At 48.5% G+C, this 15066-nt stretch overlaps 1 protein-coding gene across 4 annotated transcripts in view; it reads right to left on the bottom strand.

Moving 5' to 3' along the window:
- The window catches only part of LOC112114971 (KAT8 regulatory NSL complex subunit 3-like), a 60968-nt gene that overhangs the window by 32687 nt on the left and 13215 nt on the right, over nt 1-15066 (bottom strand). For all 4 annotated transcript variants that reach the window (XM_026657004.1, XM_026657012.1, XM_026657017.1 and 1 more), the window contains exons 3-10: nt 11533-11623; nt 11029-11214; nt 7177-7308; nt 6176-6292; nt 5473-5574; nt 5284-5355; nt 2780-2854; nt 1686-1843 (exon numbers count right to left, since the gene is read on the bottom strand). In XM_026657004.1, the coding sequence (XP_026512789.1) occupies nt 1686-1843; nt 2780-2854; nt 5284-5355; nt 5473-5574; nt 6176-6292; nt 7177-7308; nt 11029-11214; nt 11533-11623 (933 nt within the window). The remainder of the gene's footprint in view (nt 1-1685; nt 1844-2779; nt 2855-5283; nt 5356-5472; nt 5575-6175; nt 6293-7176; nt 7309-11028; nt 11215-11532; nt 11624-15066) is intronic.

The following is a 15066-nucleotide window of genomic DNA, read 5'->3' as shown; positions in this document are numbered from 1 at the left end:
GGGTGAAATTCAGATGACAGTGACTAGAAAAGGAGTGAGACTATCACCTGGTGGTAAGGGCACACACCTGGGAGGTGCGCAACTCAAGTTCACATCCCTGCTCCAATGACTATTTATTTATTTATTTATTTATAACAAGTGAAACAGCTTCAACAGGAGAGACTGAGAAAACCCTACACCAGCCTATCCGGTATCCCAGAGGCGAAGGCGCTCTTCTGCAATGTGGGAGACCCAAGTTCAAACCCCTTCTCCCCATGGGGCAGAAGGGGGAATTGAACCTGGACACTCACCCCAGAGAACCGTAACCCCTGGGTTCAAGGTTATAAGGGCTCAGCTGCCCTTCCTCCCCCAGTCTGTGAATCTAGTCCTCCTTGGCTTTTATCAAAATGCCTGAAATCAAAGAAGTTGGATTGAACCAAAACACGTCGCTTTGACACGAACATTTTTCTACTTTTTGATTCAATGAAAATTTCCAAACAAAAAACTGGTTCTGCTTTCACCCGAGACGAATTTTTTTTCAATGTTTTGGATTTGCCAGCGAAGCAAAAACTCCATTGTTCATCCAGCTCTAATGCTGAGCGCCTGGCGCTCCCATTGGCTGCAGCGGGAAATGGCCCGGCAGCTCTGAAATTCAGGCCCAAAGCTTCCTCAGAAGGGCTACATGCGCCTTCGCCCTTCAAGCTTCATTTTCAACGCTGCTAGTCGCTCATTTTGTATTTCACACCCCTCCCCAGTTTTCTGATCATTCCTATTATAGGCTCCTACTTACACGGAACAACTGTCATGACAGCGCCTGCATAATTTGGCCGCCAGGCCTGATTCTCCTCTCACATTCGTTTTACAGCAGTACAGCTCCATTGAGATCAATGGGGTTACTCAAGATTTACACCAGTGTGATTGGAGCAGGTGGCCCATGGCTTCCTGCCAGTCCCACAGCACCCTTTCTCCCGCTGACCACCTCCCAAAGGAGTGCCCTTTAGGATACTGCAAACTGCCAAAATCCACCTCCAAGAGCAGAGCCAAGAATGACTTGGAAAAGGAAAGCCTACAGAATTCAGGCTCTCTGGCCTTTCGCAAAGGGGATATTTGCTGCACCCAGGACTTTCAACCTGTCAGCGGAAAGGAATGCTGTAAATCGGCTGCAGTCCGTCACCCCACACGCACCCATCAGCCCCGCGTGATGAATGCTCAAAGCCTGTCAGCCCTGGAGAACTGAGTTTGCCATTTGCCTATGGAACAGACAGAGCCTGGATGGCAGGAACAGCACAAGCTTCCCACACACACTGCCCTGCCTGCCTCCACCTTGATCTGGAAAAGCATGACTTATAGCCACAAAGAGGACAGTACATTCTCTATGGCCCACTCAAGCTCTGACTGCCACAAAGTCACCAATGTGTGCCAACTGTGAAGTGGACATGTGACCACTAGGAGCTGGACCATGTCTTACCAACTCATTCCACATAGCTGTTTTGATGGCAGTAAGTTTCTCCTCCCAACCTGGGCCTGATTTAACTTGACTACCCAGGAATAAAAGGCTCTTTATTCTGTCAGCCATCCAGTCCCCATCTAATTTCAGAATGAAGTCCTAGAATCCTCTTGCATGGCCAATGGGCCCAACCAGACACTGCTCAATGCTTCTGGAAGACGGCATCCCAACAGCATGGGACTATGTCACAGAGCCATACCTCAGATTGTCATCAGCTCCTCCCACCACCACCAGGCTGTTATCAGCTCGGATTTTCTCTCGGAAATCTTCCATAGCTTCAGTGTTGCACTGCAAAGAATTCTGACCAACCACAAAGAGAACTGGGGTCTTCATGTCCAGAAGGGGGTCATCCACATCCTGCAGGAGCATGGGACAACGAGACATTTTAAAACTGAAGGACAGAGGGGCCATTGGGTGATGGAATATGAAGGCCCGGGACTTAACGACTTTTATGGGGCAAGTAAATACATTTATACTGAGCCAAAAACTCAGATGGTCTAAATCGGTGTAGTTCCACTGACTTACACCAGCTGAGACTGACCCCCTATCAAAACAGCCACTCTCGCTGCATTTTCCCCCATCACTGCTATAGCTACCCAAATGCAATGCTAGATCGACTAACATGCAATAGTAAGTCGCAGGCCAGTACCATGCAGTCTCAGGACTTTCCAAGTTACGCCCCAAAGGGGATTTTCCCAGTGGGAAAATGTGGCCCTGAACAAGGCTTTGGTACAGAACTGTCCCCTGTATGGAACTCCCTGCCTTCTATATGGAGGCAATACAGTGCCTGGGCCTACTCTTCTCACACAGCCCCCAAAGCTAGTCACCTGAGTGGCACCAGGGTCCCAAGGTCACTCCTGAAACAGTCTCAAACAGGCCAGCTAACAAAGGAGCACATCAGGCCACCAGATAAGTCTGCCTAAGTCATTCTTGTTGCTGGGTGCAAAACAAGGTGAGATCAACAACTGTTTCTGGAGTGAGGCCTAGGAGAGGCTCTAGAGATGTGTTACAGGCACACACCACTGCCGTCACACCAAGGATGCAGTCAAACCCTTGAGCTCCTTCCCTCCCAGACTGCCCCACCGTGATTCACTGCCCAAAGCTCAGATTGTTGGCTCTCCATCACCCCAAACACTAGATGGGCTCAGACACACTTGAAAATATTTGCAGGTGAAGAACCAAACTTCAGACCCTTGCTCTTCTGGCTGGACTTTAAAGCAAGTTCACAGGTCCAGTGGCCTGGTTAACTAACCAATCCCATCTTCTGAACTCTGACCCCTGCTTTGGGCTTACCCCTCTGGGCCCATCCACTGTGAGCAGAGGGAATCCAAGGCACACAACTGCGGTGACGTACTCCATCACTGAGACCTAGAGAGACCAGCAAGACAGTATCATTACCCAGAGCTCTCCCAGAACAATCCAGCTCAGCGTCAACGTAGTTCGCAGAGCCCTCGCTGCTGGGCTCCCGCCATGGCACACCCCTGGCTTTGACAATACCTCCTTCTAGCAAAGATCTCAAACTCCTCATTTGCCTGTGCCCAAAAAGATGGAGGCTGCAACACAGGATCTCAGGATGGGAGGGAAAGGAAAGAAGCCTTATCAGGGTTGGGCTAAGATCCCTCTCAGCTGCGTGGCCACGCAGCTGCCTATTAAGCCCTGCACAAGGGCTTAGGGCTGCGGTGGGGAGAGATGCCTCTCCCCCAGCACAGAGCTGCCGCGGCCAGGGGAGAGGCGCCCCTCCCCGCCGGCCCCAGAGCGGACCTGCTCCAGACTTGCCATGGCCGGGGGAGAGAAGCCCGTCCCTTGGCCCAGCGGAGGCCCGCCGGAGCTGCTGCAGCCAGGGAGAGGCGCCTTTCCCCCTGCCCCGAGCTGCTGCAGCGAGAGGGCTGGGGGGAGTCCTCTCTCCCCACCTCAGCCTGCACCCCCAAACCCCTCATCCCTGGCCCCACCCCAGAGGCCACACCCCAAACCCCTCATTCCCAGTCCCACCCCAAAACCTGCACCTCAACCCTCTGCCCTAGCCCTGAAGTGGTGTCATACATCACCTCCATATTGGTGCACATAACAAAATTCATTCCGCACATGGACGTAAAAAATGAAAGGGAACACTGGGGCTGTGTACTGACAACAGGCAGACCACCAGTCAAGGACAGACTTTTAATCATAGAGTCACACATAATCCTAGGAACAGATTACTCCAAACATCAGCTCAGCATGAAGCTGGGAATCTAGGAATACAAGGCTTTACTTGGTGTGATTGCCAAATAGCAAGCTTCTTTCTATCACCCTGAAGTTAGATTCTTCCTAAGCTGTCTCTCCCTCCCTACGACCTGGATCTCCAAGCAGCTCCACCCCACCCCCCGTCATGCCACCCTCAGGTTCCACGCTCTGGGCCTGTATTATTGCTTGGAGGACAGAATATTCTCCTCCCAAAAGCGGCTTCCTCTTTTCATCTCAATTTCTGCACTAAGCCACCTCCTCCTGATGGAGGAGCCCTCTCATCTCTCTACCCGATGAAACGTGCAGGCTAGACAGGGTTTGCTACCTAGCTGCCCAGGGTTAGGAGGAGGCAGGTCAGATGTGTGGAAGCTATACGACAGGAATTGCACAGAAGCGCCATAATCCCTCCAGGAAGTTTGTTCAGCCCTTAGCGTGTGTGCATGGGCTGTGATTTTAACTTTATACACCAGTGCAGTAGAATCACCGAGTTACGAACCCCTTGAGAATGGGATGTTCATAACACTGAAAGGTTCATGACACTGCACATAATGTTATGGTTGTTCTTTCAAAAGTTTACAGTTGACCACTGACTTAATGCAGCTTTGAAACTTTACCATGCCGAAGAAAAATGCTGCTTTTAACAATCTTAATTTAAATGAAACAAGCACAGGAACAGTTTCCTTACCTTGTCAAATCTTTTGTTTTAAAAAAAACCTTTCCCTTTAGTTTTTTAGTTTATGTTTAACACAGCACTGTACTGGCTTTTTTGTGTCTGTGCTGCTGCCTGGTTGTGTACCTCCAGTTCCAAATGAGGTGTGTGGTTGACCGGTTAGTTCATAACTCTGAGGCTCTACTGTACTTTACCCCACTTTTGGATGTTCATGCGGAGATTGCAAGAGGAAGGGAAAGCACAGTTATTCTTCTCCCTTGCCTGTGCTCCTGGAATACAGAACCTCCCTTGAAGACACCGAGCCTGATTCCCATAGCTCACTTTTGCCCGGATGTAAGTGCAAACTGAACTCCAAGGGGCAGTACAAGAGGGCAGAATCAGGCCGTCTGCTTCAATGAGTGCTTCATGTTCTAGAAGAGAAGTGGGTCCTTTAACTCCAATACCCTGCCAGAATGACATATCTGGAACAGTCCCATATACTCACTGGGCTGCAACCATGTATCAAACCCCTACACTGGCATCTCCAACTCCACTCTTACCCATTGCCCTAGTTTGCCTTATCCAGTTCCCCACAGGCCACATCCATCCCAACTGCCACTAATCAACTTAACTTGCTCATCACCACTTGAACATTCAGTAACACGGAGGGGGGAGGCAGGTGATGGGCCACACAAGTGCCTTTGGTCTGGTAATACAAGAGCCAGGGAATATCAGGGTTCCTCGCTGTTTTATAAGTAGCTTGGATAAACCTGACGGCTGCTCTGTTCAGTTACCACCCATGCCCAATCCAGCATGGGGCCAAGCGCCAGGAGGGCACGTGGGAATCAGAGCCAATCCAGGTGAATTTTATTCAAGAGGTACAGTGTAAAATGGCCTCTGATAGGATGCAAGACAAGAAGTTACTTACATGACAGGCCACCAAGGCTCCTGTGTTCCACCCAATCAGGATGATCGGCTTGTGGGTGAAATGGTTGTGAATCTGGCCGAGAAAGAAGAGGGAGTGAGAGGAAAGGCAGCAGGACAGTGCAAGCACAGATAAGGTCATGGGTGTTAGTGGCATACGGTGCAGGCCCACCTAGGCTGCCCACACACTTACCTCCAGCACTTTGCCTCTGACTGCACCAATCATGTGTTCAAGACACTGCAACACTCCCACCCCGCTACCATTATTCAGCAGGTGGGTGGCAACAGGAATCACCTGGAACACAAGCCGCAAAGAGAGCACTGTATAAATCATAGCAGTTCCACTGTGGAGCAGCATGTCCTGATGGCCATTCACAGGGACGCATCCACTGGGGTGAACACACAGAGTCAGGACTCAGGGGTTTACTGTCATTCCCCGACCAACCCACCCCTCCTGCTACTGGCTTTCCTCCTATAGTGCTGATGTAGTCAATGCACAAGGAAGGCTTGGAGCAGCACTTCTCCTAGGCAGAAGACAGGCTACCAGACACCAAATAACCCCTTTCCCCTGACCTGTTTATACTGGAGAATCCCAGCCACACGCTCTTCAATCCACTCAATTGGGCAATCCCTGAAGCAGAATCATCTGCTAGGACAGTAGGTCTCCTGCTATAGCCCATGGCAGCAGAGGTATGGAGAGCCCCTTCTGAAAGACCAAGCAGTGCAGGTCTGGGGGAACAGCTCCATGGGAGGACCTCTCTGCTGAAGTGATCAGCATAATGAAGCTGTTGGGCTGTTTAACAGGAGTTGCAGGATCACACTGCCCCTAAATGCCCCGGAAGAGCTGCTAGTATGAACGACAGCCCCTCCCTTCAAAAACATGCCGAGTTACAAACCTTTCCCAGGCAAGAGAGCTGTGATTGCCAGAACCGATGCCGGCGAGAGGTGGGGAACATAGAACTGGAAGGTCCGGAAGATGCAATCAAGATGAGAGGAGAACCAGGCAACTTGTTCTACAAAATTCACCGCAATAGAAAGATAAGGCAAGCAGCTTCCTTTCCCTGAGACCTGCCCGCTCCCTAGCATCCATGATCCCCAGGATAAGCCTGCGACGCGTACCAGTCAACCCACATCCAACCAATCCTCCCCCCAGCTGCTCTGAGCAAAGGACTCAGATATCTGCAACAGCACAGGACACACAGAGGAGTTGGTCAGGCTGAGCTACTGAAAAGCTGTGTGCAAGTTAAGATTGCAGATCATTTGAACCAGAGCTGCTACAAAGCCCAAACATGCACTTGGGCACCCTCTGCCACAGGTGCGAGAACATGACATGGCCCAAAGTACTTAAGAGCACCAGTGATGCTCTCGGCACAACCCTTGCTAACAATCAAAGGCAGCAATGGACGATCGACAAAGGACAAGCCCAGCCCAGGCCTCCTAGAACAGGAGCTAAATAGCATCCCCAGGGCAGACTGAAGGGAAAACTAGAGACCCTCCCTGCCTTGCTCATCCTGGGAGCAGGTGTCACTGGAAGAGGCCTGCTTGGGATACTAGGACGGTGCTGCATCCCAACACAATACTCTCATCCATTGAGTCCGACACAGTTACACAACACACACACACGGCACGGAATGACAGTATCAGACTAGGAAGGCTGCAGAGAGAGAAAAGGCAGCATGGATTCCTGGAAAGACTGGGTCTGAAGGAGAAGAGGGCACTTTGAAGACAGGAGGTACTGGGGGTAGAAACACCATGACAGAGATCATGATGCCGAGCATACAAGAGAGACCTGGACGGAGAAGCACAGAGAGAGGCCTGGGGAGAGCGAACAGATTCAGGCACCAACCAGACACTGAGCTGAGCCCCTCCCTCCTTGCAAGCCCAGGGATGTACTCACAGGTTTATTATGTGACAAGACACCCACAGCTGGGTCCCATGGTCTCTTCAGGAGGAGGGAGAGAGCCTCAGCCCCTGCCGCCCCTGTCTTTGTGGTGGACGAGAGCAGCATCCTGTCAATCAGGGTGGGGATCTGAAACCAAAGGCCAGACTGTGGCTGAAGAAACTTATTAACCACACACCTGATATCCTATGGGATCTTCCTTCAGAACTGATTTCACTGGGCACTTCAATGTGTATACCAGAGCATGGGAAATTCAGTTAGCTTCTCCCCAGCAACGGGAGAAAGCACACCTGGCACTCCCCCTCCCACACACACTACGGGGTACGAGTCAAGGGGCTAGTACTTGGGTTTTGCACTGCCCTGGAGGAGACCCAGAGCAGCACAGCTGGGAGTGCACAGGCCACAGCTCATTAGGAGATGTTGTCAGACACAGGTCCAGCCAAGTTGCCCTTTGGGGAATACTTGCTCGCAGAGCATGACTGATGGACTACGGAGTTTGCATTTTCGCACATCGAGGAACTTGCTGACTCAGGGCACTGGAATTTAGTTGGAGAAAACGAGACCTTTAGAGCACTGAAATGGACCAGTAAATGTTCCTTCCTTAGGGCACTAGGTAAGGACAACACATCAGTGAATAGGTGCCACCAGCGATTCCAATACCTTTTCTTAGCAGAGACTCGTTCCTAAGATACTGCATGAGCACCAAGAAGTGTCAACCCACCCGAAGGGAGAGTCTGTATTTGATATAGCTGCACGCTCTTGTCTCAATGTGCAATCTTCACCTCCAAACAGCTCCACTGGCTCTCCTTCATTGCAAGAGGCAGCTGAATAAGTGACCTCTTTGTTGTTAAAACCCTGCATGCACCTCTCCAGCCTCCTGACCAGACCTTGGCTGATTTCTTCCCTCTCTGCTTCCTCCTCTTAACTACCACTGAGCTCTCCTTTAATCCCTTCACACCAGCGCATCGCTGCTGACATGAAAGCCTTCTCCTTTGAACCTCCTGCCATCCGGTGGAACAGTCTCCCTCTACTTCACTGACTCTCCATTTTAGCAACTGCTGTCAATTAATCGCAGTTACCCCAAGCGATTAACGCAAAACCAATTAACTAGCTTAAAAAATCCATCATCATTAATCGCAGTTTTATTCGCACTTAAACACTAATAGAATACCAATTGAAATGTATTATAAATATTTTGGATGTTTTTCTATATTTTCAAATATATTGATTTCAATTACAACACAGAATGCAAAGTGCTCACTTTATATTATGTTTGATTAAAAATATTTGCACTGTAAGAACGATAAGAGAAATAGTTTTGGGTTCACCTCATACAAGTTCTGTAGTGCAAGCTCTAGCGTTCAACTTGCACATGTAGAATTTTTTTTTTTTTTTTACATAGCTGCACTCAAAAACAAAACAATGTAAAACTTTAGAGCACAAGTGTGCCACTCAGTTCTACTTCTTGTTCAGCCAATCGCTCAGACAAACAAGTGTGTTTACATTTACAGGAGATAATGCTGCCCGCTTCTTAGTTACATCACCTGAAAGTGAGAACAGGCGTTCGTATGGCACTGCCGTAGTTGGGGTTGCAAGGTATTGACGTGCCAGATATGCTAAGCCCGGGGTTCTCAAACTTCATTGCACCGCGACCCCCTTCTGACAACAAAAATTACTACACGACCCCAGGAGAGGGGGACTGAAACCTGAGCCCGCCCGAGTCCCATCGCCCCAGGTGGGGGGCCAAAGCCAAAGGGCTTCAGCCCTGGCAGGGGGCCTGTAACCTGAGCCTTTGGGCTTCAGCCCTAGGCCCCAGTAAATCTAAACCAGCCCTGGTGATCCCATTAAAACAAGGTCGCAACCCACTTTGGGGTCCCGACCCAGTTTGAGAACCACTGTGCTAAGCATTTCTATGCCCTTCATGCTTTGACTTGTAGATCGCACTCTCTTTTATCTGTTTCACAGTGCAAATATTTCTAATCAAAAATAACAATTAGGCCTGTCAATCAATCACAGTTAACGCATACAATTAACTCAAAACAAATTAACGCTTTTTTTTTTTAAACGAATGTTAACCACACACCAGGGCCATCCTCAGGGGGGCGCCGCTGCGTGCCTCCGGGGCAGGGGTACCCCTCCTACTGCCGCCCTGCTCCATTGCTGCTCCCACCTCCATGGAGCCCCTGGCCAAGCTGCTCCAGACCGGGAGCCTGCCTCCTGTGTGCTGCACAGAGCAGTGGCGGGGAGGCAGCAGAGGAGCTGATGTCTGGGTGTCCCCCCTCCACACACCCGCCCATGTGCCCAGTCCCCGCTGAGCTGGGGTTGGGGAACAGGGGAAGCCTGTCTGCTGCTCCCGGCTCAGCAGTGAGTGCTGGAGACAGCAGCTGCTGCTGGCTGAAAAAGTGTTCAGGCTCCTGAGCGCTCTGCTTAAAGAGACAGTGCTCCCCAAACACACACACACACACGCACACACACTTCCCCCCAACACCAAAAATATTTAAATAAGTGATATTCTATTATTGCTTAACAATGCGATTAAAACTGCGATTAATCGCAACTGTGTTTTTAAATCATTTGATGGCCCTAATCTTAGCTGATCTCTCTGCTGTAAATGTCTTTCTCCTACCTTCTCGTTCTTCTGCACCACTAATATTTATTGTATTTAGTCATTTGGGGTGTTAGTTTGTATGACGGATGCCATGCAAAAGTACAGCTGTAGTGTACCGATTCACCCTGGCTTCGTGGGATGGGAACATTGTACTGAAAGTGCTTATCCAAACAAATAAAATACACAATTCTACTTAAATTGAGAGAAAAAGATCAATTAACGAAGTTTGGTCTAGACTCATTTTAATAATAAACAACATTCCTGTAGTACCTTTCCTAAGAGTCTTCTCTGTTTGCCAAGAACATTTAACTGTGGCATGTGCCTCTTGCATACAAACTATAAAAAAGGGTACTGAATACTACTACTACTACCACCATCACTCCTACCTAGCTCTGATCTCACGATTTTCAATCCATAGATATAAAGCACTTCCCAAACTAGCTCAGTATCATTACTCCCATTTTATCTATGGAGAAATTGAGGCACAGAGGTGTGAGGTGACTTGCCCAAGGATACCCAGCAGACCAGTGGCAGTGCCCAGGTCCCCTGAGTCCTAGCACAGCACCTCCTAAGTCCCCCGTATTTCTCTGAATCACTGCAATAAAAGTTTAGAAACTAATATGTTGCCCGTCTACAATAACTCTCATCCCAGGAGCTCCATGGGCTTTACAAACTTAATTGTTTGTCAATTGTTTACAACCTCCCTGTAAAGTATTAGCCCTCTTTTACAAATCTATCTATCTAAGATAACTGAGTGCCCCTCATGCTAAGCTGTATTTATTCTCCCAACCCCTCTTGTGGCAGGGCAGAGCCGTTATCCCCATAGTACAGAGGGCAACTGAGGCACACAGAAGCTAAGGGATTTGCCCGGGTTACAGAGGAAGCCTGTGTCAGAGCGAGGAGCTGACCCAGCCTCTCCCAAATCCCAGGCTAGTGGCCTCTCCTTTCCTCACTCTCTTGATAGGGCAACCAAGACAGAGAGGCTAAGTGACATGCTGAAGATCACCCACTACTGCCACAGAAAAACCAGGAGGCCTCCCTCCTAATCCTCAAGGCAAAAGCTCCCCCAAGCTAGTGCAGTGGGGAAAAGGGAAGGAGAACAGGGGCAAAGAGGCTACTTTTCCCCCAGTCGCCCAGAAAGGAGATCAATGTCCCATCAGCTTCCCTTGAACGAACGGTTTGAAGAGAAAGTGGTATTAAGTGAAAGCAAAGTACATTCCAGAACTCATTGTCTTTATCACCTTTCCCTTAAGTGTCTGCAAAGCATCCAGGTAAGCAGCCAACATAGGTAAACTGAGCGTCTCCACCAGCGTGGTGTGAAGCCATTGGATCAGCTTGGTGTCCCAGTTCACACTGGCCAGAGCTTGGCGGACCCGCCGGGCGCATTTGTCCACTGCTATCCTCCTCAGCACTGGCTCATTGCAAGCCTAAAAACAAGGGAAGCAGACCACATGGGCATAAGGAAAGTGAGTGTGCCAGGACCATACAAAATCCACCAGGGCAAAATTTGCTGCTACAGCCTCTGTTCCTCTGGCGAGTGAGCATGGGCCAATCCGTCTCCCACCGAAGACCACATTCTAGTCCATATCAAAGCCATAAACCTGCTCATGGAGGAGGTTGTAAGAGCCGAGGAGCCAGACTGTCCTACATGTTTCATCTCCACTGCCAGGAAGGATTGGGTGCATAAGGAGGCAATGCAGCTGCTGCAGCTTGAAGGAGAGGGGATGGGGGAAGAAAGATCTTACCCCTTCATTGGCCAAGCGGGCCAGCCTGTCAGATTGCAGGGCTTTAAGGATCTTATTAAATAGCTTGTTCTGGGCCATCGTCCAACCCGACCTGAAAGGAAAACCAAGAGAGTAGTTTAGACAGGATATAAAGGGTTTACATTTTTTTACTCCTAACTCTTAAAACAACGCAGGTAAGTAAAACAGTGCAGTTGATCTATCAGCTTTTAGCACCCAGGAGTTAATGGCTCCCAGTAATGTGCTCAGATCCCATGTCTCACAATAAATAATCATTGTCTCTACACTGTATTATGGTTTTGGCTACATATACGAGCTGGGCAATGCAGACTGAGAAAATACCAACCACCTTACATGAAAGCGACCCATGCATCTATCATCAGAGGGGCCTGAATGTCCAGATAGTCACGCTCAAGTCTCGTGGATGATCAGAAGTGCCACCTTTCTCTTTACAGGCAGATTTCCCTCAGTTTGCAAGGAGGATCTCACTCATGACCTCAGCGCTGTGGGCAAGTCAGTGGTAAGCCAGGAACAGGCTAGGGCTATGTCTCCACTACACTGCCTATGTCAGCATAGCCCCAAGGGCATACACAGCAGAAGGAGGTTTTCTGCTGGCCCAGGAACACCACCTCCCCAAATGACATTAGCCATGGTAACAGAAGCCCTTTGCCACTGGCATAGCTGTGTTTCCACTGGGGTATTGTTGGCATAGCTATGTCACCAGTGAGTTAGTTTGTTTCACACCCCTAACCAACACAGACCTGGGACTCAGAAGACCTGAATTCAATTCTCAGCTCTGTCACAGACTTCCTGTGTGATCTTGGCCAACACACATGCTATGCCCCAGCTCCTCTGTCTCACAAGGGTGTCGAGAGGCACTCAGATATTACACAACAGGGGACAAAAGCCCACAGATAGATGGGTGACCTGAATTCTAGCTGATTTCTAACCCCATTCCTTAGACAAAAGATCACCTTTCCTTCCTAATAAACAAAGCACTCAGACAGAAAAAGCATTTACAAACAATGTTTTAAGAAGAAACACAGTTAGGAGCTCCAGGCTGCAGTCCACAATACACATGCAGATGCAAAACTGATGTACAGTATCTTACACAGAACAGAAGAGTGCCTGCTTCAGACTACAGACAGTCTTCAGAAGTTCTGAAGAGAAAGGCCTCTGTAAAGGAGACTGATGGCTAGCACTTATAGAGAGGCAACTGAAAGCTCTTCCTAGGAATATTTTGCTTGATTGAAGACTGACTGAGGAAAAAAGGGAAGGGAGCTTGGACCAATGTGAACTCTCATGCAAGTGAGAAACAAGCAGTATCTGATCCAGTTGTACTTGTATGCAAAATTCAGGGCAAGTGTGATACTTGAAGTTTAGAAAGCCACAAGAATTAACAGGGCTTATGGGAGTGGGGGGGGTGGGTGGAAGGACAGAAAATCCATTTATTAAGACTGGTAACTAAAGCCCCAGGAAGTGGCTAGACTATGAGCAACTGCAGCCTTTCTACAGATGTTGACTTCAGAGGCTCATGTGTCGTTGTAAAATTAACAGCTGGATAACACATTCCTTTGAACACCTGTGCAATTAAATAAGTGAAAGTTCCACAGTTTATAAAGGAACTGAAGTCTCAAATTACTGGGAATTCTGGGAAATATATTTCTAGAAATCTGAACATAATAAGATTAAATAAAGCCCAGAAGGATGTGAAAAGCCACCTAAAGTGGAACAGTGCATGTCTAGACACATTAAAACAAATCAAAAAACCAAACTAAGGCCCTCATCCTGCAAAAAACTCACTGCCAATCACTGCATATACACAATCCCAATGCAAAAGTGAGAAAAGGCCTGCTGTCCAATGCACATTACAGAATAAACTCTTTAACCACAGCCTAGGTCTGTGATCTACCCATCTTGTATCGCACAAGACAACATTACAGAACAGTCATTGGTTTTAAGTGAGAATGCGAGTCAGCTTCATGTCCGCAAATGAATAATGCTTTGTTCTTTTATAGCTTTTTTTGCATCAGGACCTCAAAACACTCTACAAACATTAATTCGCCCAGGCAATCATAGAACCCAGAAAAACAACAAGGAGTCCGCTGGCACCTTAAAGACTAACAGATTTATTTGGTCATAAGCTTTCGTGGGTAAAAAACCCACTTCTTCATTTTACCCATGAAAGCTTATGGCCAAATAAATCTGTCAGTCTTTAAGGTGCCATTGGACTCCTTGTTGTTTTTGTGGATACAGACTAACACGGCTACCTCCTGATATAGAACCCAGAGACATCATGGCCCAGTGGATAGGGCATGGACAGAGTCAGGAGACTTGGATTCTCTTCCTAGCTCTGCCACTGACATGCTATGGGAACCTGGGCAAGTCATTTCACCCCTGCCTCAGTTTCCCCTCCCACCCTTTGTATTGACTGTAGACTCCTTGGGGTAGGGACCCTCTCTTATCTGTATGCACAGTGCCCGGCACTGTGAAGTCCCAACCTCTGCTGAGGCTCTCTACGCTAGTGAAATACAACCAACAAGAGGATTCCTGAATCCCAATCTTCTGCTGTGACCACTAGATCGCTGCCTCTACGTACTACCATTTCCACCACCCTATACTGTAACCTACTTACCTACATGCCTCCAGCTTTCATCCAGGACACACCACACGATCCATTGTCTACAGCCAAGCTCTACGATACAACCACATTTGCTCCAATCCCTCAGACAGAGACAAACACCTACAAGATCTCTATCAAGCATTCTTAAAACTACAATACCCACCTGCTGAAGTGAGGAAACAGATTGACAGAGCCAGAAGAGTACCCAGAAGTCACCTACTACAGGACAGGCCCAACAAAGAAAGTAACAGAACGCCACTAGCCGTCACCGTCAGCCCCCAACTAAAACCTCTCCAGCGCATCAAGGATCTACAACCTATCCTGAAAGATGATCCCTCACTCTCACAGATCTTGGGAGACAGACCAGTCCTCGCTTACAGACAGCCCCCACAACCTGAAGCAAATACTCACCAGCAACTGCACACCATACAACATAAACACTAACCCAGGAACCTATCCTTGCAACAAAGCCCGATGCCAACTCTGTCCACATATCTATTCAAGTGACACCATCATAGGACCTAATCACATCAGCCACGCCATCAGGAGCTCATTCACCTGCACATCTACCAACGTGATATATGCCATCATGTGCCAGCAATGCCCCTCTGCCATGTACAGTGGCCAAACCGGACAGTCTCTACGCAAAAGAATAAATGGACACAAATATAACATCAGGAATCATAACGTTCAAAAACCAGTGGGAGAACACTTCAATCTCTCTAACCACTCAGTGAAAGACCTGAAGGTGGCAATTTTGCAACAAAAAAAACTTCAAAAACAGACTCCAAAGAGAGACTGCTGAACTTGAATTAATACGCAAATTAGATACAATTAACTTAGGTTTGAACAGAGACTGGGAATGGTTGGGTCATTACACTAATTGAATCTATTTCCTCATGTTAAAGTATGTT

Source organism: Terrapene carolina, unplaced genomic scaffold (genome assembly GCF_002925995.2).
Source record: "Terrapene carolina triunguis isolate 2854851 unplaced genomic scaffold, T_m_triunguis-2.0 Scaffold51, whole genome shotgun sequence".
Lineage (NCBI taxonomy): Eukaryota > Metazoa > Chordata > Testudines > Emydidae > Terrapene > Terrapene triunguis.
This window is presented reverse-complemented; position numbering and strand designations above follow the sequence as displayed.